The 25,381-nt window shown below is 37.2% G+C and overlaps 1 protein-coding gene across 9 annotated transcripts in view; it reads right to left on the bottom strand.

Moving 5' to 3' along the window:
- LOC117206289 (teneurin-m) overlaps positions 1 to 25,381 on the bottom strand; it is a 652,575-nt gene that overhangs the window by 241,233 nt on the left and 385,961 nt on the right. For 2 of the 9 annotated variants that reach the window (XM_033445488.1, XM_033445489.1), the window contains exon 1: positions 14,075 to 14,601. The exons of the other annotated variants lie outside the window; for them this stretch is intronic. Coding sequence is in view for 1 of the 2 variants with exons in the window: in XM_033445489.1 (XP_033301380.1) it covers positions 14,075 to 14,087 (13 nt within the window). In the remaining variant the exon portion in view is untranslated. Of the gene's footprint in view, positions 1 to 14,074; positions 14,602 to 25,381 lie in introns of those variants that run through there. 9 annotated transcript variants of the gene reach the window in all.

Raw genomic sequence — 25,381 nt, 5'->3', positions numbered from 1 at the left:
GCTCGCAATTACAAGTTAGAAAACGACTCAATTTGGTTTACTATCCTAAGTGTAACAGAGATAACTGGAGGAAAAGGCGCAAAAGGAGGCTGAGTGATGGACGGCAGAGAGAGAAAGAGAAATTGAATGGTCTGAAACGGATCATTAGTAGTTTTGTAATAATGAGAACTTGGCTGGTAGTTCGGAAGGTGGATTGAAAGAATAAAATCGTCCCCGATCATCGTTGACATTCGCCAGTCAAAGCGAAATCCCAAGAAAAGCAACCCTTCTAAGCAGCTTCTGAATACATTATAATAATAAGTTATAAATCATAACAAAAGTAACAAAAATAATAAAAATGATATTAACAATAGCAAAAATGGTAAAAATAACAGTAAAAAGTAAAATTAATTTTTCATTGATTAATGTTTGTTAATATTTTTTCAACAAAATAACATATTGCAAATCTGGCAAGCACGTTCACGATGTTACACAGAATAGGAAATTCGAAGGAATTTATTGACCGGTAATAAAAAGAGGGAAAAAACAAGAACCGGCACTTCTCGAATGTTTTACTTCCATTTGCACGATAATGAGAGTTTCAGGAGAAGGCAGGAACTTATTCGTCTGGAAAGAGCAAAGTTTCGGATTCGAAGGCTTCGTAACGGCCAGGAATAATAAAGACGACCGAAGGTAAATGTTTTCGCGTTGGGGTAAGTACGTGCGCACCCCGTGAATATGCAAATCCGCAACAAATTTTCGCTGCTTGCCAATACACCTTGCGTAACACGTTTTTCTCGTTGTCTAATTAACTCCTGGCGAAAGTAAGATTAGCGAGCTCTTCACTTTACCAACTGCCAGGTATTAAACACGACTTTATTTCCGATTAGTTTCTTACCGTCCCCCCTTCTTCTTTCTTTCATTTTAGTAATTCAATTAGGACATTATATTATTTGAGAACGAAGAATAATTGATAACAAAATAGACAAACGAATATTTCAGATTTTTCAAAATATGTATGAGTAAATCTTTATAAAAAGTGTAAATATCCTACAAGTACCCAATAATTTATTATAAATGTTGTGAAAGAGATTTGGACTGATAAAGAAGAAATTTATTTTTCATCAAAAGTTGAAAGTTTGTATTTTTTGTATCTGATATCAGAAAGATAGGAAATCTCTCAAGATAAAAAGATAATTACTTTCCATAATGTTAATTGAAAACCTAAAGGATTCCTATGAAAACGAAAAATGGGTATTTGTATATCTCTACACTTACATGAAACATTAAATTCTATTTTGTTACGAAACATTAATTTAGTCCTTGCATAACAGTGACATCAGTAACGTAACGCGTTTATATAGAGGCATCACGTTTTCCAAAGTAACAAAGTTATTTATTCGCAAATCGACAAGCACTGTAATGTCTCCATGCGCGCGGTTAAATCGATGACACAATTTTTATTTCATGTCGCGAAATCAAGCACTGAAACTAGTACGATAATTGCGAATCGAAACTAACATTTCGCAAACCAATCTACACGTGTTCGAGACACAATCAATTGAAATCATTACAAAATATGAAAGAAATCAAGTAGCCGCGGACCGATTGCAGGAACTTCGTTGTTGGTATTTTTTTTTGTCTGTTTTTTTTTTTCAAACGACCACGCCAATTACATGGGACGTCGAGGCAATTGTAACTGGGACAGCGAAATTTCCCTATCGGTGTCAATTAGACCGGTTTTAATACCTCTCGTCCGTTCGCGTTCGCGCTACCCTTCCTCGCGGCTCGATCGCTGGTAAAATGAAACAAAATGGGAAAAAAAGAAAGTAGATAGGGGTGAAAGAGGGAACGGGGAAACGAGATCGCCGATTTCCCTCGATTTACTCTACGCGGGGGATTGGTGATGAGTCCGCCACTAGCGTCGGTACACGTATACTCCTATTTATAAGCATTTGAACAATTTTTGGTTTCATACAAGGTGCGCTAATTCGTTGAAATTATCAAACAAGCGATTGACCGATTACGATTTTTCGTGCATGCAAGGTAACCATGCGAAATTTGGAAAAAATGTTTGAAAGAGTGAACACGATGAACTTGAATTAAGAATCATACGTGTCGTACACGCAGTTCCCTAACTTAACTTCGGAAAGTTTTGTACGAAATAGATGCAAACCTCACAAATGTTTTCCTTGCAATCTCAAAAGGCATTTTGCAATTACGATAGAAAATTGAACTCTTAAACTGTACTCTGTTCGAAACCGCTAGATATCGTTTCGTCTCACGCACCTAGCGAAATTTAGTATCGCCATAAAATGATGCCGTTAAAAACGAGAGGATCGGAAACAAAGAAATACTAGAGCCAGATGAGAGAGGGAGAAAAAACATCGCCGAGTTATTGTATTAAAAAAAAAAAAAAAAAAAAAGGAGAAAGATAGTGGAAGAAGCTGAAACAAAACGTCCCTGTAGATTTATCCCCCGCTGATGCTCAGATTGCAGCCCTAAAACAATATCTGGTACGGTTTACCCGTGGGCCATCGACGAAGTGCAAGCCTGTCTGGTACATACTGGTTGACGAGAAAAACGACAGACGATATAAAAGAAAAAAGAACGCGAAAGTACTCATGCCGAGTTGATTTTCCTTGAATCGTTGGGGAAACGTGATACACAATATATATATACAACAAGTATCACGTTTATATACGTATATATCACGTTTATATCAAGTATATATATATATACACATATATAGTCGGATACTTCGAAACAAATCATTGTTTTTGTTCGTTGTTATTGGTTTAGAATATTTTAATTAAAAAATACTTAAATTTCAAATTTATTATTGTTTCGATATGAAGATTATATATGTATGTACCATATATAAATACCGTGATGTATTCTATATTTCTAAATTATCATAATTGTATGTTTTTATAATAGAATTTTAAGGACATAGAATATCGAGATATAGAAATTTAGAATGAATGAACAATCGCCATACGCATTACTCAAACAGCAAGATTAAGGAAACTATTCATCTTATAATCCACTTACCCGCTCACATTTTACTAAACGCTTTATCCCCCATTGACTCAATCACAAAAAAAAGAATTCAAGACAAGACACAACAACAAGGACACTCTGGAGCCCATGTAATTAGTTTCCAGCGCGTTACATTAATTGGCTCTATCCAGCTTTGAAAATATCGTAGTCCCTAGCAGTCCGTGTTTTCTTTAATTTGAGATGTAGTGTTTTCAGGGGAACGCAACGACTTGATTCCAAACGGAGGAAGATCTCACCGGAAGTGACGCGTAGGAAAAGGCCACGGGGAACCAAGACAAGAACCTTGTTTTCCTACTCGACGCGGAACACGACGAAGATTTATTAACCGTGTCTCCCATGAGAAACACCGGGGCCGAACGAAAGCGCCGGGGAATAAACAATAAATTCAGGTTTAAGAAAACAGGACGAAGGAGAAGGAAACGACTATGGGTCGGTGAGCGTAATTGGAGTCGGCGTTGCCACCTCCGACGGTGCCGCCGCCCTTAATCCTAACGTGATTTGTGATGCCAGAACGAAGGCTTTAAAGACTCACTCGTTATCTGACCGTTCCCGTGAACGCACTGAATCACCGAGGATCGAGGAGGTGGAATTACCCCACCTAGAAAAGTGGGAACTTTCGGACCTTCCCTTAGGAGGATGCCCCATGGTCGTCTCTTTTCTGCCCACCCTGGGCGTGGACAAAATTCTGAGATGTTAGAAGATACCTTACACATTTTCGTCTATTAGTTTTGGAATGCTTACAAAAACCTAACTAAATTTGGAAAATCATGGAGAAATTACAACCCATAAACCAAGCAAGATAATTGAAGTCGTCGCTCAAATTTTTAATCTTTCGGATATATACAATAATTTCTTTGTTTATGCATCTCTTAATTTTTAATGTTTTGTTCCAATTAAATTGTTCTTAATTACTTTTAATTTCATGATGTTTGGTTGGTTAGAGAATTATCCGCTTAAGAATTATTGTCTCATACGAAAGACCATTGGAAAATTTACCTGATCTATCGATCTTATACAGAAGCAAAATATTAGTGTCTGAATATTTCTGAATGGGAGTGCAAGCGTCACGAAGAAAAAAATATACGAAAGGTATGAAGAGAAAGAGAATGTCACGATGCTTCTGAGATAAACCTTGAAATATTAATATCGGTACATAATGAAACTACAGAAGCTGGGGAACCCTTCATAAATTTTTAATTGAACTAAGGCCGTTCCCCCTCGATCGGTAAAGCGGAATCCGCAGCGGCTACGACTTATCCACCCTTCACCCCAATAACCTCAACGCTTTTGATAATTTAATCAGCGGTACATTACTCTGCCTGAATCACGATATCGTAAGCCGCACTTTCAACCTGGTTCAGTTATGATATTTCATCCGGTGCAGCGTTAATCTTTCATTTATCATATTACCTATAATCTTCTTGCATCCTATTCGATATCAACTGCTAATCAGAACCATTATTAGGCCATTTATGGTTTTATTTATTGAAAAATTCACAAAACTAACAAATTTTAATCATAATACTTAAAAATTGACCTATCTATGTCTAAATTCTACCTACTTAATAATCCTATATCAAAAATCCTATAATACTAAAAATTCGACGTATCTAATATTTAAATACATTACAAATTTTACCTACTTAATATCTAAAATTATGCTTTCTTAATACTTAAAATTCTACTTAGCTAAAGCAATTTTGTTAGGCACTAATAACGATCGTAAAGCTATATCTATTCCAATACCAATAATACTTCGTTCAATTTTCATTTTTAAACCCTTTCTCCTTTCTGTCTTTATTTCAAACCCTCCTAATCCATACGTTACCCTTTACCGCAATTCCAACAGTCACAAACACGTCAGCGGAACATCCAGTCTCATCTTCTCTGCATTCCATTCAAATAACATTCATACTCTCACGCGTTAATACTAGGTTAAACTACCAATAATGCCACGCTAAACTACCTAAATCGAAACGATTCGACGTAATTAATGAACGATTGGTTAAATCCAACGCGATAGTTCAATATCGTCCTGGGTGGTTTCTAGTTGCCATCGAAACTCCGGGCGAGGAACTGAAAGTAATAGAAAAACAGACTATGTACGTGGAAAAGAGAGTAAAAGAGACAAGAAGGAAGAGAAGAGAAGAGAGAGGGATCGTGGGGTTTGGCCAGAGGGCGTAGCACGGGTTGCGCTAGGCTATACATTACGAGCTTTAGCAGGGTTTAGCCGTAGCTATATACCGTGTCGTGGTCACCATCCCGGACCACCTATACGCTAGACCATACACACATATATATGTACATATTCAGACAGAGTGTACAGGCACATGTGTGTAAGTTTGCGTTCGGGGTGTCGTCCCGAAATTAATGTACTTGCTGTACTCCTTTGACGGACTGACTATGAGAGACAGATAATTCGAATAAAAATACTACGGACGAATCAAAAAGCTTCTACTGGCTTTGGAATATTTGTCAGATTTAAAGCAAAGTCGAAATCTAAACTTTATATTTTGAAATTTAGTTAAATTTTAGAAAAGTTCTTGATTATACAATAATGAAAAATTGATGTCCTAGTGAATTTTCACCTTACATCGTGTTGGTATTACGTATTAGTATATAATTATTATTTATTATTACATTTTGTAAAGTCACATAAACATTTAATGTCTTGCATCCCACCACTTGAAAATACGTAAAATGTGATGCTGACACCACTTGTGTTAATTTGCTACCCACTGACTTGTGTTAATTTGCTACGCTTAGCTTTCATTTTTTTAATTATTAGCCTGCGGCAGTTTTATACATTTATGAAAAATCTAATTGTACAAAAATGTGCATAATACATATGAAACGCAAGGATATATAAAATATTCAAAATATAATAATACTCATTATAATATTTAGCGGGTGGAACAAATTTCTACGTAGGTTTCATTGCCTTAGTTATGTTTATGGAAACATTAATTTGCATAAAAATCCGCAGTCTACTAATCATTATTTGCCATTATTTCATTCAACCCATCGAACCATTAAATTTTCAAAATTCCATAGACCATCATACACACATCATACACATATCATACACACCAATGAAAAGAAAAGGGCTTCAACTAAAATGAATACTCTATACTGTATATGATTATAGAAAGACAATGATATAAGCAGTATTTTAGCGGACTCCTCGGGATAATTCCATAAAAATAAAAACGATGCGTTGTGGAAGAGCCACTGATACACATCTTATACAGTGTACAGTGTATGGTACACTTACGTCTATACACCCACACGTACATGTATGTAATCAAAAGCAGTGAGCTCGCACGACGTCGAGCGGGCTGCTGCGTAAACGTCGCGTCGCGGCGCGGATTCGTCGATGCACCAAAGCATGCGCGCGAACGTGTGCATATCGGTATGACAGCATACGCCTTGCATATGTGTACATTGTACATGTGCATGTGACACGCGTATGCATATGTGTACGTGTGTATACGATACACACAATAATATAGGAAGGCTTTTGCTCCCAGCCATATAGGCTCTATGACATCCGACCTCCCTGTTCGCGATAATGTCTATCAACTTTATCACCCCCTACAATATTACAGACTAATTTAAGACGCGCTCCATATCGATCAATGAGAGTATAGAATAAGATCTGCTTACCGGATTTTGAGGAAGAAAATGTAGTTTACCTGAAGCTTGAATTTGATACGCCACACACAATTGAATTATTATTTAACAAATTATTCAAACTTTCGAGGATTCTTTCATATTAAAAAGAATTTAGTGTTACAATAGATTCGTCAATTATGTACATGTAATTCAATTAAATTTCTTAATTATTTAAACGTAAAAACGAATAATCAAATTATTACAATCTTCACGAATTATTTACTATCTTATAGTAAAAAGAATTCATGTATTCAGTACTACAGTAACGTCGCTAATTATGTGTATGTAGGTTAATGCAAATGTATGAAATGTCGTTTCTTTGAAGTTGGTGCGCCATAATACTCGAGTTATCATTAACAAATTACTAAACCGTCAAGAATTATTTTACACTAAAAAGAATGTATACATATTCGATAATCGTGTGTTATAAGCATTGTGAGATTCTGTTTTGCTCGATTTTTCCTAAATATATATGTATATAATGTGACTATATATTGTATGTTGAATGTACCTCGTGTAGAATATTTTCTTCGTTTATTCAGAATTATTTTCGGGAATTGATCTCGAATCCATTCTCCCGCATCTCAATCACACCTCTCAAGACTGCAATCAGAGCTTTCAATCACAGTTCTTAAAAATTTCACACCCTAAATACATTTCTAAACATAACCAAAACACGCAGATTCCAATCTATATTTACATTTTCCGACTCAACTAACCTGTACTCACAACGTTAATATCTTAAAATACACGTTCACGTATTCCATTATCACTTCACACAAATCAATCACGCAAATTCTCTCAACTACATTCATTGTGAATCAGAATACTAAATACGTAGACGATAGCAATATCGTATCCGCCATGTTCGGCTGTCATGTCTTCGCGAATTCAAACCGCGCGATGCGCTCCCTTACGGTGATCGTAACGATTACGGTTAATCATAAGCGGTGACCGCCGGTGTGCCGAATCATAAGATTCGCGCTTTATAATCTCTATATGAAGAAGGAAATTAACTGTTACTTTTTTGAATAAATATACGATATTTTGAAAAAACGTGCAACTGAAGATTTATTGTATAAAACGACATTTGATATATACCGATCTAACATAAACATTAACTTCTTATTTATCTTTATAAAAATATGAATTTATATAAATGTCCTATTGATTATTAATCATACTATTCAAAATACAAAAACTTTTCGATAAAAATTCCTCTTTTACGGTTCTTATCTAATTTTTTTCTAATTTCTAACGTATAACTTTTTTTTAAATCTGTATTGTGTTGAAAGCACTACAATGGATGGAATAAAACATTAATATTTACTGCAATCGCTGCACTTCTCCTGTTACTTTTTTTCTGCCTAACGAGAATTATGTTAAAGAATAGTTTCAACATAAATTATCGTAATCTAAGGCTCGGTATTTCTTCAACTTCTCCCACAGCGTAATCGTTACATAGTTTCCCTTGGGCAAACGTTCACGGTTAGAGTTTATGCCACTTGAAAATAACAGAAGTTTATTTCCTGTTGAGAAAACTTCCTATGGAAAGTTCGACTTGCCAAGAAAGTAATGTTTCAGGATTAGTAAAAACTGTACCACTCGTTCAAGCTTTATTTCGTGACAATTGTGTGAAATTCTTTTCAAACTTGAGCCAACGGAGAGTTATCGTTATAAAGAATGATTAAGTCCTCAATCGTATCGAAAATACTTCTCAGTGTTATTCAACGTTCATTGAAGCTTTTTTATCCTATTATACGATGTTTCCACGCTTCTATATACATTTCTCGTAACCACCATAAAAATTCTCAAATTTGCACGCGTGATTTCTCTCACCCTTCCAATTTCCACAGCTACTGTCTTTCGTGCTTTTAACAAATTAAAGCTGAGGAACGTGGACTTTGTTCGTGAGTAAACACGCGCCGGAAGCAAAGTAAGTCGGCGAGATGAAGAGGGAGGGCCTCGAAAGGAGACATAGAGTCCAACTAAGGAGGGGAAACAGAGAAATAAAGAGGAATTCCTTCTTCAAGGCACGCTATTATCCTGATTGCATTTTTAAACGCGACTGTCCGCTGCGTACGTCCCTCTTCTCACCTTCATCTGTCGTCCTCAAGCCTACAACCGTCGTTTCCCTCGGTCTGACGCTCACCCTCCGACTTTACGTTTCACCTACTCTCTTCTCTTTTCTTTGAAACAGTGCACTTCGACAGAGAGACTCTATCGATACCTTTCCTCTAACCCTTTTATTTTTGTACAACCCCGATGTAAAGTATCCCACTTTCTTGAGAAATTGCTTTGCATCGATGAATTCTGAGTACAAAAGATGTTTAAAGGAAGAAAAACGAGATATTTTCGTCGTGATTAGTTAGAGTATAAGGTTGTAGAGGAGAACGAAGTATAGCACTGTTACATTAAACCTCTAATCTGAAAGAGTAGAAGTGAGCTTTTTTTACTATTAGAAACTTCTGTGCAGTTTGGACAGAGAAAATGTCGGTCACTGTTTCGAACCTGGAGCAAACGCTAAGCTGCCCGATTACATTCACGATCGATGCTCTCGAAATGAATATTTACTAAGCAACGAAATATCTTTGTCGACGCGCCTCGATAATTTAACTGGCTACGGGAATTTCAATGCTTTTTGCGTAACACCATAAACTCATGTTGGCATATTTTGAGGTCGAGAGTTTTTTGTGACTCTTTGTCGTGTTTATGTCTAATTCTCGTATAAAGATAAATGGAGAAGAAAAAACTGAATATTCTGATTATGATGAATTAATTTCTAAAATACTAATCTATTAAAGACAGAACTTTTTTAACTACATTTTAGAACGACTGGTTTATTAAACACTGATTGATATTTATAGAAGAAAGAGAAGATAGTATTCTAATAGAAAATGCGATCAGATTCGATTCTTTCATCAGATCATTCATATGCGTTTCAAACTACAAAAAAGCTAATAAAATACGTCTATATTTTTCAAGTAAATAGTCACGCAATGAGAAGAAACAGAAGGCTTTACAAGCCCCTCGATGAAAAACGTGTTAAATCAGAAATTAAAATCTCTCAGCTAATTGTGTAAGCGACAAGGTTAAGTCATTTCATCCGTAATAGAATATTCTCCAAACATGCAATTCAACAGGGGACTATAAGTTAATGACACGTCTGCGAACTACGTAATTGACCTGGCATCAATTAACATCATGCCTGTTGTTTGTACGTTCGAATACGGCGTTAATCGTGCGGGCGCGAAAGCATTTGTTCCGAAATTATAGGATAGTCGATGGTCAGTTAACTCAAAATCAAATATTACACTCTCCGTTAATAATTATTACTTAGGACTTTAAATGTGTTAATTGTACGATTGAAGATATCTTTGAAAATCTAAACGTAAGTTATTTATGAGAAATTATTTATTCAGGTTCTAAACTTTCTGCTTCAAACAAATCAGCTGGAAAGTCTACTTTATTCAGTGAATATAAATTAATTTATTGTTTAAAATAATTAAATAATCTTTTTACTACCAATAAGACACTCGATACATAGAAAACAGCTCATAGAACGTTATTTACATCATTATATTTACTATTGATGTTTCTTCACTTATTAGGCTTATCTATAGTTGTAACTAATAATTCCTTAAACGACATCCTAACAAGAAATGATATGTATGTATATTGTTCGATATTGACGTGCGCATTTACAAACAGGCATTTGGAAAGAATGAGGAGGAAGCGTTGGAGGTGAAAGGTCGAAAATCGTACTTCTACCTCGGTTCTTTATCTAGCGAAGAAAGTGGTCAGAGATTCGAAGACAGGCTTGGATGCTTGCAGATGATTCACGAAGACTGGACGTATCCGATAGTCTTAAGACGATTGAATGCTATTTGACGGCGGGACAAGTTGAGAACAACGACAAATGACTGCGATTAGCTTCTCGGTAGCATGGCAATCAATTGCTCTTGATAGAACGGATCAGTGAATACGAGAACGAAGCTCTCCTTTGGTCTGACCGCCTATTAAAAATACTTAACTGGCCGGTCGTCGACCCAGCCATCGTCGATAGCATCGACATGCAAATGTAGTCCGCGTGTGCCTACATATTTATGCATTCTTCGATTCTAACACCCGCTGGCTTTATTCGCGCCGTATCGCTCCCGGTCAACGTTCACCTTCTAACAAGTTTCATTACGAAATCGTTTTACAACTCCCACATGTACACTCTCGTCCACAACTAGGAGAAAGCTGTACAAAACCGTCTATCATACTTATCTCCATAATTAATTAAAATAAAAAAAAAAACCGGCGGCCCCTTGGCAATTACGTTTTACCACATTCAAGCGTTTTTCACTGGAAGCTTATTACAAAACACACGTACTGCAGTGAATCAAGTTTCTTGTGTTTTTAAGTGTCTTGATCTTTCATTATGGAGGTATTTAGTAAATACAATCTTAATTGCACCGCTTGTTTCATAAATTAAAAGATTATGGACTCAGAACTGTAAGTATACGGTTTCATACAGGTTTCCCTTATTGGACAATTTGATCGAAAGATATACTTAACGAAGATAAAAACTGATTGTTAGGCAATTAAAGCGATACACATCAATAATAACGAAAGTGTTAGTAAAGGGTCATTTGCCATTCACAGTACGAACAAATATACAAAAAAGTCTATGACTAAATTGAACGTGTAGTAAAAACGATTGCTGGTTACAAAGATCGAAAGTTTGGAACAATAGAATTTTATTAGTAATTCTAGCGTCGCGTATAGTTTTTCTACGTGACAAGAAGCCTAATGGTGTGGCCGGAGGCTAACACGCCCTCGCCGCTATTACCATATCCTGCTCAATTTCGCGTTTCTACTTCGCAGCGCTCGCGTGGCTGAACGCGGGTCATTATTTTTCGCGCAACTATTTTCGTAGCTGCCAACGGCACGTGTGACACGCTACCCGCACGCCGAACCGAACGTGCTGTCGTTTTGAAGAGCGAAAACGCGCGTCGCGTTTGTTTCCATTTAAATGCCACCGATAGGTCGCCCGCCTGTAACGCATCGTTCTTTCAAAATTAAAATTTATTAATTAATTCAATCTTTTTCAGTGATGAATTAATTTCTAAAAAAAGCACAACTTTTTTCACGTGTTCCTCCAACCAAAAATTATTTTGATTAGAGAAAAATACACACATTGGATCAAAATGATACAAAGCGCGTTAAAAACAGAAGACACACATGATTTTTATATAGTGACACATTGTTTTCATATCTGCATTGATGTGTACATTTGCAAGCCATATACTCAATTAATATAACTCTTTAATTAATTCCAGCACAACGCGATTGGAAAAGTAGTAGCATTGTTTGCCCATTTACGAAATTCATGTTTCAACGTTCTTTCCTCAATATTACCATCACACATTGATAACATGCCAATTTTTGATATTTATTCAATGTTAGTCATGTTGAAAAAGAATGAAACACGCTTGCGTTTCCAATATCGTAATAATAGCAACAACACTGCATTCATGGGTATTGAGTTGAAATACGATGATGATCAATTATAAATTGAATTCTGTTTCAACATGACCATGGTCATATTAGTTTCACGTAGTGAAAACAATATTAGATAAAATATTACGACATTCACTTTATTCTCTGGATTTAGCAACATCTGATTCTTATTTATTTCAATCACTCAACAAACGAACAGATTCTTAACACTTTAGGATGAAAATTTATCAAACTTAATTGAAAGGAAAACCCCATTGATTGATGGAATCGAAAATAATTCGAAGAGTGTGACGAAGATAAAGAAAAATGTTTTCGTTATTTTATTGAGAATATTCTAATCAAACTTTACTACCGACTTTTCAATATTTTCACATCGTCGTATGAGCTTTCACGCGGAGCAAAATACCACGCTAAGAAGCTTCTACGAACTTGTTCACTAAACATTCAGCAGGTCGACGTTTCTTCTAACGCGAATGTCAAGAATGTCCAGCGTCAGCGAACTTGCTTCTAAACAAATTTACTTTACAGCGTGTCCGTGAACGAACAAGAATCAATTTTTGTTTTCGTCCTGATATGTGCAAATATATCCGATAACAGCTCAGAATAAGTATATTTAATGCGAATATTTAAAAAAATTTAACGTAAAAGTCACCACATATTTTATAATTTATTATTTTCATATTTACTTTTCAGATATTTTGCTCAAATTTATGAGAAATATAAATTTGTAATTCTTATGTTATGTTTTCTTTAAGAATGAGAATATTTTCAAGAAATGTATCACAAAATGACACAAATGACGCAATCATCCACTAATTATATAAAATTACAACAATTAGAAATTTCAATAATTAGGAGTATAATTAGAAATGACAATCAGACATTTAAGAAAGTACAAATGCATATTTCTCGAAGAATTTGAACACTCGGATATTCACAGAATCGAACTATCATCGACTATTCAACGAAACCTAAAAAAAAATTGACGGACGAAAATTCACATTATATTTTCATATGCCTATAAAATTAATTCATCTAATGCATGTATATCTATTTCACACCATGAGAAAAAAATTATACGATATTAAGATATCTTTCATATAATTGAATGTATTTTTAATACACAATTCACTCGTTCCAAATCATGTGATGATTTTACTGTATCTACCTTCACTGCAAAATTGAAATTAACAAATTGTGTATTATATATATAACTGTTGTTTCACATCTGAATATTAATAAGTATAGTCATACGTTTGTCGTTTCTCTCATTATAGTTTCAACCATAATACCATACACCTTAATGAATAATGCTACTGTTAAACGTGCTCTTCCGTTCTCTCCTGTTCCTATGTATATGAAAGGTAATTGCATGTCCTTTGAATGAAATCGCGAGTTTAGCGCTCCATTTTCACCCACCAATTGTCCATCAATCGGCAGTTGGAACGCGAGATAAAGCAATCACGTCTCGCATTAAAAAAACCGAGCGCTTGTCAACTTGCCGAGTTCGAACTTTCGGGACAACGAACGAGCTTAAACTCTGGGCGTGGTGGGGAGGCAAGAAACACCGAAAGAGCGCGCGATTGACCATAAGTAACAAACACACTACCAACAAAATCCTAACAACTCAATATATCTACGTACTAACACAGCATAGTTAATCTACGAAACTATGTTTCTATAGGAACTTTGTAAATTCAGAAATGCTCAAAAAACAGTCACGCAATTAGTAGGTTAAATATTCGTAATAACTGGTATATACATGCCTAACATACAATACTTAATCTACGAAGTCATGTCTCCGTAGGAGATTCAAAAAGTGAAAGATCCGCTAGAATGCGTCACTCACCTAATTGGTACATTTAAGATCCTATAAGTACACCGGCGGTTGCCCTCTGTGTCATTGCACACGAGCACTGCACACACTCTCAAATCACCATAATAATGATCATCATCATAGTAAGCACCGATTTATCGATACGAAACACGATTGTCGATTTACAGGCCGATTGTGCAATGCAGTCGCAGGAATCCGTGCCACGGGAAGGTAGCTACATATATCCAAAGACAGCCGGTGTATCCTGCCGCTGGAAGGCACACAACACATGTACACGCCAATGTCCTGCACTATTCTTCTCCACTGATCTCGATTCTCCTACATTGAACGAAATCACAACGAGAATCGTAAAAGAAGAATGATATTGTCAGAGGGTCGAGAGATTTGGGTTAGTTCGAGGCGTAGTCGATGGTTCGAGTCTGTCGCGAGGAAACCGGAACACTGTGTGCGGTGGCCAGTAAGGGGCTAGATTCGCGATTATATAGGAATGTGCGAGTTCAGCGTTCGCGGTTCAGGAGCTGGCAATACACTGACTGGCTTCCCGGTTCGACCCGAGTCCGCGGCTGTTACTTCTACGTGGCGCATGCGTGCGACACCGTGGCGACATTGCGCCGTCGTCAACGACCGTCGCTGACATCGTCGTCGTCGTCGTCGTCGTCGACGTTTTCGTCCTGCTCGTAGTCCTCGTTGGCATTGTTACCCCTTTCTCCCTTCGTTGCCCTATCCTGTCCATCTACGTACACACAGGAACGCGTGTGTACCTATGTGAGCGTACACGCGAACCTACTTCCGTGTTTCATCCCCTAAATCGGCACTCCGCGCCCCAGAGAAGAGAGCGCGAGCCACCAGTGCCACCGTAGGAAAAGACCGGGGAAGAAGAGGTGTCGGCTTCTCGCGTCAAATACCCTCTTCTCCAGGACGCCCGCTCGAGGACGTAACGCGAGCACTACCAACAGCAGTAGATTAGGTCCGTTCTTATTTCAGCTACGAAAGAAGTGGAGTATAAAATTAAATTTGATTACCTAGATCAGATTATTAGAGGAGGATAGCATAGAGTCGGTGATGTGATTATATATGTATGTAATTCGTTCTTAAATGAAAGTACAACGTGATCGGAATATCATTCTTCGTTGAAAAATCTTGAATAAAATTCATCCTGTTCGCCGAAATTCTTGTAACGGAAAACAAATGTTGTTGAAATCACATAGCTATCGAATAAGCTTAAACGCTTGGTGCTTCACTGTATTAAAGTCATAATGCATGGCATGTGGATCTCGTTAGAGATAAAACAGAGGAAAAACATAGACGAATGCTTCGTGTTGAAGATAAACTGCCAGATTAACAGATAAACTAAATTGATTCTGGACGTATAAACGGAACTGCTGCAACACCCACCTTGTTTAAATTTATCGTAAGTCTATGCAGCATAGACTCACAATTTTGATGATTGAATACGATACCAAGATGACAGATTTGCAACAATTTGAGAAGGAAAATTGGAATACTACGAAATATCAAATTATGGAAAAATAAGTAAGTAATTGTATGGTATAAATAACGAACGAAAGGAATAATTATACTGCGTTTAGAACAGTTCTCTTTCCATTTAATAGCAAAATCTGCATCTACCAATCGATTTTACCAATAGATAATAGATAATAGATATTATCCACACTCACGTTCTACAATTACATTTTGTAATTAGCAAAGATAAACCTAACTATATACCGTGAACACGAAGCAGGACTAAATAGAAGCTATCGTCCTCTGCTATTGCACGCAGACCCACAATGGCCACGACACACTCAATTGACTGCTCGGGGCATTACGAAAGTCGACTTAACTCGCGATTCAACGTTCGTTGGACGCGTTCGAGGAAAATTTACGGAACGTTCGATCGGAGGAAAGTATATTTAGCAGTTGCAATTAAGTGGGAGCCAGCGAAGGTTAAGCAGGCGTGAAGAAGCAGCCTCGATTCTTGCTTTCTCTCTATCTTCTACTGTAATCCTTAATTGGTTCGCGTGATTCATTCGCTCCATTCATCGTAACTAAACTGTTTTCCGAAGGAGAGGCGTCCTCGCCTCGAGCGACATTACGGAGCACGCTGTTCTCATTCTTTCTCTTTCGTTTCTTCTTATCTTCTATCTCTGCTCGTCTCGCTCGAATACGCAAGAGGTAGCGCCCGGAGCAGCCACCGGTAGCCTGTCTGTCTGTAGTTATAACGTGGGATCAGATAAACAAACGTGGCTTTAACTCCGACTGACATAATCGGCTGTTCAGGTGAGAAACGCGGGAATCGAAGGTCCAGGGGGGAAAACGTGAAGAAAAAGCGACAGAGCCTCGTAGAATGTAAGAGAAAATGAAAAAGAAAAGACGATAGATGCAGGAGGAAAGATTGACGACTGATGTGAGTGGAGAAGGAATCCAGGAAGGAATACGTATCGAAGGTGAACAGAGACGAGCGAGAAAAGAAATTGAAGGAATGGACAGAGGAACAAAACGTACAGGATACACAGGGACGACTTCCTTGGGGTCATTCCTGGATGATGGCTTCAGGACGATTGCCTGGATCAAGAGCACCGTGAAAAGGGTACGACCAATTTAGGATGATCAGATATTGCTGCGTTCGTTATTCTCGAAGCTGAAGGGAGGAAAAGAGATTGAGGAATCTGGGAGGGTTGACTGATATTGATTATTCAAGTTTCGAATTCTTGTTTTATTATTTGAGCATTTGGGTTTAATGAGTTGGAAGGTTTTAGAGGTTGACTATTGATTGTTCACTTTCTGACTTCTTTTAGTTACCTTTAAACTGACCATATTGTCTTAACGAAATGGCAATTATACGAGTTACTCGCTAGTGGGAAGAAAGATTTTAAAAGATACAAATTAACATCGCCGAAATAGTCTTAATGCGAAGATGCTTTTGTGTTGGAGATAAATAGAAGTTATAAATAATGTTTCGTTTGTTGATCGTCAGCGCCGATACATGTATTTCATCGTGATGTGTGCGTTATTTAGTCGCAAATAAATTATTCGAAAACATTGACACGTTTAGAAACAACTATTATCGCTACCTTCGGAAGCTTTCACGTATAAAATATCATTCGGATATCGATCCACCATCGGTCTCTTGGCCGTTCACGGTATTTCATTCGAACGTGAATGAAATTGTTTTATTACGTGAGAACGGGCATAGAACATGCCAGTGACACTCAATATCGTTATACAGCTTAAGTAACGAGAGAGCTTTAGAAACATTTTATCGGAGATTGTTGCCGGTAACTTCGTTTTAAAAGTGTTCTATCGTTTCGAATTACAGGAAGAACTCGTTTGTTTTCCTTCCTTCTTCTCCGCGAGCAAAAAGTGACGACGCTCTATACTTTCCAATGTTACGATATTACGCTTTAATTTCTACACCTTTGTGATTGACGTTGTATTGCGCGTAGTCTCCTCCTATCGATAAAATGATAAAATTTCGTTATTTCGTCGAAGGGAAAGCTTTTAATTTTCGATTGATCTAATATGGAAAAATATCAAATATTTGCCTTGCAAGTGACTCACTTTTCTGTACTGTTAATATAGATCACGCGAAAATAATAAAAATACTTTTCTACCTTTTTTCCTTATTATCCGATAATAGAATAGTGAGTGTAAAACTACATTTCTTTAGCTACTAATTTCTATCTTAAGTTCTTCGTTACGAATTAAAAATTTATATTCTTATGTTAAAAATAATATTTCTAACAGGCTACTTAACCATGCCTCTGCATAAAAAATGCACATTCTACGTTATAGAATCGAATGTAGACATAAATAAGAGACACAATGTAATTTAACTTGTAAAATAAAACAGGTTCTACATAATATTCACACAGATTAATTTCTATGTAGACTACGATGCGAGTATACGAGTGATACGACGGGAGAGATCGCATTACGTTACTATATCCATGATCGCTCACGCTTCAACTCACGGAGTGACGATAAAACCCGGGCTTTGTCTCCTCATCAAAATACACTTCTGATCCCCGATTGAATGTACAAAGAAATTTCCCTGTCGGGGACGCCCCCGCGCGTGAACAAGAAATGGAATCGACGACTATAGCCCGAGCGAAACATTTCTAAGAATCGAATCGAAGAGAAGAGAAGAAGAAGGAAAGAATGGCTTCCGGGTGCGCACCTAACCGGAAATGCTCTACGAGAAAGATCTAAGATTCGCAGGAGGGGCTCGCGGAAGGGTGAATAATAACGTTTGAAATTCGAGACGCGGAATAAAATGATGTCGTGGACGAGGAGCCGCGCGTTTCGCATCGAAGGGAAAGTAAGGAACCAAAGAGGGTTTGGAGAGAGCAAAGAAGAAGACAGAAGAAGAATATATCCTCGTATGTAGCTGAAGCAAAGCAAAAGGATGCAAGAAAGGGCGTCAGGAAGGAAGGCTTCTAGGCTTCGTTCAATAAAACGGAATATCTAATAAGGAACAAATGCAGTCAAGGAAAGAATGGAAGGAATAGAGGCGGGGCTCTGGAATAGTTCGTTTACCAGAGAGAAAGAGCAAGGAAGGCAGGCTTTGAGAATCTTGTCTACGCTCTGTTTTCATCCTACTTGCTCTTCAATGTCGACTTCTGGCGAAGAAAGGAGGATGATCTTTCGAAGAATCGGTGGTGTGCCGATATTTATACGATTGTTCCGTATGAAAGGGAAAGCGAGCGAGATGAGGCGAAATCACTGAAAATTGAAGAAAAGTGATCCTTTTCTCAACGTAGCGAAGCGTAGTGTCATTCATTTTTCAGCCAGTTTTATACTCTATTCTATTTTATTTTTTTATGTTTTGTCGATAAATATATTAGGAAATAGAATGTTCTCTTGCCAGATTTTCTCTCCTTTCGTTCAAATTTAAATTTTCAATAACCCGCATGATAGAAGTATTTCAAAATTGCCGAGTGCCTTTGTGGCGTATTTAAATAAAGAAGTCTGTGAAAGATAGTCACAGTTAATAAATATTTAAACGTCAGATTCTGTCCTATTTACTCCTCTACAAGTCATCTTTTCGAAAGATGCTTCGGGAAGATCCAGCGAGGTAATTCGATTTTGATTTACATATGCATCAGTAAGAGCCATTATCCTATCGTCCTTTTGTATCGTGCACAGACTTAACTGAAGCAATCTACGAATATGTAAATATGAAAGCGTTCCTAGAATAGTGACGACTCCTAGCCAGCATTTCCATACATGCACATTCATTCTGCATCGATCATTCCCAGAGGGAAACTCGTCCAAATTCCCTTATCTTCTCTATTTGAGTTAAAAAGAAAATTGAATTATTCAATGGGAAGAAGAGACGTCTTTTTCAAAGCTTTGAAAACTATAAATGGAGAAATAGTTATTTTAATATATAAAAAGAAGAAATAGTACATTACGCAGAGCTCACCTTACTGACTTAGATGAAGATATTATGATAACCTAAATATTTCATTTGTTTGTAAGAAGTGTTCTTAGAACGATTAGGCGTATGCATAAATATCATAATAATTATCGCTATCGAGGAAAGGGTTTAAAAGAAAAAAATAAACGATATAACAAGATGTACGACGTAATAAAAGGGCATCGATGTGAACTCACGAGGAATATGTCGAAGATTTAAGTTGTCTCGGATGATCCTGAACGAAACGTAGAAGGAAATTCCGTATAGGGGGCGACATCCTTCTCTCACAATCAGTTGCGGAGGCTGACGTTATCGCGCGCAAAGGAAGATAGGCCAGAGGGTTGGAAACGTACAGAATAAAACTTCTTCAGAGACGCGTGTATAAGATGGATGGGTACCGGGGCTTGAGATGTGCATCGGTGTGTGTCGACCAACGTCGATGAGTTCCGCTTTCAGGCGTGTTTCGTGTGTGTACACCTCGTTGGATTTGAAGGATGTTAGGATGTTATCGGCAACACGGGCCGAGGTTCTGAAGGACGTGCAAAAGCCATCGAGCCACCAGACCTTCCTTCCTCCTTTTCCAGAAAATATTTCAGGTGCGAATTTATGCGAGCTCGCTAACTATTCTCTAAAGTTTCAGTTGGAAAGTTGTGTCGATGCGTCCTTTGTTTCTTTTCGATATAATGAACCGCATTTGCATATTATTGTGTTTTCAGTCAGAAAACTGCATGCAAATGGGTAATACGTGAGTTCTACGTAATATCTAATAAGTTCGATCCTAGTTTAGGAGACGATTTAGTGAAAAATTGTTCTGCTTTTCTATAATTATGAAATGATTCTACTAAATTTTTTGAGATAAAAATACGCATGCTAAGATCTTTCAATTTTTAATATGACAAGCGGAAATATATAGCAGCAATTTTTGTACACAGCAAGGTATCGTACGTAAGTAGATACGTTTCTTCGAGTATGATTAATAAATATTTATCGTTCGATCAAGCACGATACGAAGATAAATGATTTAAAGGCTATCTTAAAAGTCGACAGGATTACGTGAATTTTGTATACGATCTCGTTGTACGGCAATCTAGTGTTCGCTGTATTTCACTAGTGCTCCATGATCCGATCGACGAGAAGAAGAACGATGACCTCGTTTCCAGTACGACCGGATCATCAGCGTTACATTGCAAAGAGAGAAAAATTTCTTTCCTTTCTTTATTTCAAATTATCTCTATCGAAAGTTTTCCAAAATATCTTCTATATAGAAAACTGACGATTACCAAAGTTTCAATATTCATAAAAGATTCAATCGTGTCTCTACTAAAACAATAGAATAATATTATAAGAATATTTTAAAACACTTAAACACCTGCAGTCTAGCGATAACGATTTTTGTATTTGAATTTTTTATATAGTCTGATATAATAATAACGTACGAATGTAATCTACCGTCAGAAAGTAATAAACGTGAAATAGCTGCAGGTATCAGAACTTAGTCCTCGAATATTAAGCAGACGCAGAATTTCCAAGAATTGGACCAAGTTACAATATAAAACAGCGAAACTACAGATCAAAGGGACAGTAAAAAGTAAGTGCCGTGTCTGTTTTAAAATCAAATAATTTTCAATTAACACACCCTTTGAAAACGTTAACGAATTATAAGATCATGAAAAACTTTATATCCGATAGAATGGTACATGTTCCATAAACCTAGATTTTAAGCTGGTGACAAATGAAAGTGACATTTTATGCCCATAATCGTAAGCGTGGAATGAAGGTTGCTAATTTGAAAGGAGGGAGAAGCAGGAACTATACAGAGAAGTCGGCGGCAGGTCTAATTTATCTCGTAACAATGTACGGTACAGTGGCAATTTAAAAGCAACTGACTACCTATATAATTCAATTATTCAGTTGAACCCTCGTAAAGTTTTGTAGTATTGCGAGATTTATAGGTAAATTAAAGGGTAAAATAAAGGAGCTCATTTCTTGTTGCTTCCAAAATTACGCGTTGGCACAGGAAATGTTCATCCTTAGGGTAAAATGGAGCCCGCTTCCTTGCCTCCGAAGTTGTTTGCTCTTAGAAAACCACGTGACAAAACAAGAGCCACGACGTTCATTAATTTAATGTCAGGAGATTACCCTGAATAAACTGATAAAACTTTTCGAGGGACTGCCACTCTTCGCTTAATGACGTCTAAGTTCTGAAATTTGCACTTCTTTGTCCGTGCCCGATATCTCGCAAAAACAAAGTGCCAAGAGGCGCGATGTTCGAATTTCTTTTTTAAACCTACGATTATTCATCGAAAGAGTTAAACTTATCTTTGAAGCATTAAGTCGTTTGGAAATTTCATAACCTCTTTTACAGTAGATATATTCTGCGTTATACTTGATAGGAGATTAAAGAAGGATTATATATCATAGAAATGCTAAGTTTAAAAGTAGTGTTGTTCCTGATTAATTCTAAAGATTTCGTTTCGCGACAAGTCTCATTACTGAAACAACGAATAGTTTTTTGGAAAAGCTACTCGATATATTAACAGCAATTGGCAGATATATAATAAATCTTCCAAACTGCTACAATCTACAACTGTTACAACATCAAATACAGGATTCGCAGGATAGAAAAAGACTTCAAAACTACCATTGCGACAGGGTGTACAGAAAGTGTGTCTGTTCGATCGACAAACCGCGGCCATTTACCACGGGACGTGAAGAATACAGCAATTTCTCGGCGTTCCGGATTCGGCTAACCGGTGATCGAAACTGAACAGCATCTTCGTAAGAGTGTTTTCAATCCTTTGAGGTCTTTTGATTCATACCTCGTAGCTTTTACTATATTCCCTGTAGCGTCTCGCTAGGAAGGACGATGAGGGCAATGGCCTGGAATAAAACCAGGACAATCGGGAAAGAAACGGAGGAGGGATGTAGCATACAGAAAAAGAGAACACGGTTGCGGAGAGGGCTGCAAGAATTGGAGGGTGGTTCACTAGAAAGACAGACAGACAGACAGAGAGAGAGAGAGGTAAGGAAGGATTTCGTCGGGCTCTCGACAAGTTTTCTGCAATCGGTTCGTTTGATACGAATTCGCCATGCGATCAAATCGATAGCCCTCGCGAACTTGTGATAGTTCACGAAGGAAAAGACAGATAAGGAAAGAAGAATGGAGAAGGCTAAGGATGAAAACGACTCCTTTCTCGTCTTAAGTCGCGAAGGGGACCGTGTGGAAAGTTGGAGCATCTCGAATGTTTACCGCGAGTTGCTTCAAATCGAAGTCTCCGCCAAAGACTTGAGCTAGACATCGTCCTGTTTGTTAACTTGCTAAGAAATTGCTTTTCGAATTACGTAAAGAAACGCTAATTAAAAACTGGAAACTACCCAATGTAGTCGCTGGGACGAGTCTTCCGATTCTTTGGCTCGATTATCGATTGTTGGTGCTCGGGGAGGAATTGTAGCTTGGTCACTGAGGAATTCGAGTTCTACGACGTATAAATTGAATGATAAGGCGCTGTGAATCGAGGTAAGCTGAAATTCAATCAATTTTCTTTATTCCTTGTTGTACTCTCCCTTTTTTTATTTATTTTGGAATGGATTTTGAATTACGTCGAATTATTTTACATACCCCGACAAAACAATAATTTATTTTATTTAACTTTTTTTTAATAACGTAAATAAGTAGCACGTATGCAATTTTTATACTCGATAATAGGGCTAGTAAGACATTAAAGTACACAATTCTCATTTTTGCAATACATTTCGTTATACAGTGTGTATAGAGTTTAATATTAACGAGTCGAGCATTTTCTATTTTTCAGAAGCAAACGAAAGCGCAGTCGAGTAGGCAGAGTCATTCTATTTCGGCCTTTGCTGTATGAAGAGTTTCGTGGTCTGGTCGTTGTCGCAAATATTTATTCGCTTCGGAGACGAAAGACACGGGGAACTCTTGAACGATCGGAAGATAGTTGGCGTGCATGTGCGATGAGCGGAAAAGAGGAAAGAGGCCGGAGTTACTTCGTCAGAATACCAAATACCCATTTCGATTCGCCTGACCACTCTCGAATCAGACCGCGACTCGCAAAGGACTTTTCAAACTCCCCCAAAAGCGACTCTGCTCCTCCTTGTCTCCAACATTTCCAGTTCCTTCCGATTTTTCTCGACCCTTACTATCGTGCGCTCGACCGTGTGAACGATAAACAACAGCGACGATCTTTTACTTCTTATAGACAGTAAACTTTTTAAAAAGAAGGAAGCCTACAGATCTAGAGTATATTTTAATCAAATGGTTGAATTATTATAAAATGTTGATTTATGTTGTGAATGTAGAAAGAATAAAGTTCTTTGAGAGTAAAAGAGAAAAACGTGATTTTTAGTTGAATTTAATCTTCGGAAAGAAGCTAATTTGATCTTGATCTTAACAAGTCAAGTCACTCTGGAAATAATTTTTATAGCAATTACTAAATTCTACTTCTTCATTGCTTGAAAGTTTGAAAAAGAAAAAAGTCGAATAACGCGTAATACAAGCGGACATTTATGATAATTTATATAGGAAGCTTTCTTGTAGGTGACACGTTAAGTTCGCTTGTGTTCAGCGGAACACGGTATCTTTCTATCTCGTGAAGGTGGTTTTAAAGCGAACGCAGCAAGCTTGTGCTATGAGGAAAATTAAGATCGCGAGCACACAGAGCATTTCATAAAATGTATTACTTCAGGGGTGAACTCACTGCATAGAAATGATCAAAAAAAGTTTGTACAAATGTTTATTCCGGCTGACCTTATTTTCGACATTTTTACGATGTAGGTACACGTTATTCGTTTATTCTAGCGGAGAAAAAAGGCAAAATTGGTTACAGGGTGGCTGGGTGTGAAATGAAAATTATTCGAACATTAAAAGCATGATTGTAACCAAATGATGAAATTGAATAGACAGATCTTTTATATAATACTAAATTTATAACATATTAGTAAATAATCCACCAAACCACAAGAACGAACACTTCGAATTTTCAACAAGAAAACAAATATTTTCATATAAAAGAAACCAAGATAAAATTGCATCATTCAAACCTTCAAACACACGCTCACGGAAATTTTCAGGCTGAAAAATCAAGGCTGTGGAGTTAAACTAAGTTGAAGACACTAAGTAGACTAATCTGAAACTTCTTGATAAGCAGTTGTTTGTATCGTTAAACTCTAGCGGAGTACTACGCGATCGGAGAGTGGCTTACTATCATCCTGAGGCTTACTTGTACACGCGGATTGGTAGTTAACGTGGTTCATTCTAAATGTGGTCGAGGGTGGATGAGGATGCGTCTTGCGTGAGTTAGGGTTGACCGAGTTGAATAATGCATCGGGTTGCCTCTGACCCGCTCTCCGTATTCTCACTACCTACGCGTGTATTCGCACGTATGAACCACGATTCCTACACACGTTCGTTGTACCACGTGTGCATTCTTGTCTCTGTTTGCTCGGCAATTTCCTACACACGTTCGCCCTACTCTCTCTTTCTCTCGTGCTTCAGCTTTGGACTAGAGAACACGCTGTAGCTACTATATTTTACGACTTCGTTAAGTCGATGAAAAACGTCCATACCTTTTACGTGTCTGTTCACTTTCGATTCGTTGTGTATTCGATTTTGTTGTTCGATGTTATTCGCGTGTCTCTTCGATTTTGGTCTCTCTATTTGACTTTTTGATTTCATTCGATTGAGTAGAATTGGGAGTTAGGAATAGCATGATTGTTGAATGAGAAAGTATGTTTTGAAACAAGTATTGAAATATCTTAGAAGAAGTTTATTAAAATTGAATAAGATGTTAATTTAATAAAAATCAAAATATCTTTGTCATTATATTTCTCTCATTTCAGCTTTCAGCAGATAAACTGTAGTATCTCATTAGTATCAT

Source organism: Bombus bifarius, unplaced genomic scaffold (genome assembly GCF_011952205.1).
Source record: "Bombus bifarius isolate JDL3187 unplaced genomic scaffold, Bbif_JDL3187 scf7180000008000, whole genome shotgun sequence".
NCBI classification, from domain to species: Eukaryota; Metazoa; Arthropoda; class Insecta; order Hymenoptera; family Apidae; genus Bombus; species Bombus bifarius.
This window is presented reverse-complemented; position numbering and strand designations above follow the sequence as displayed.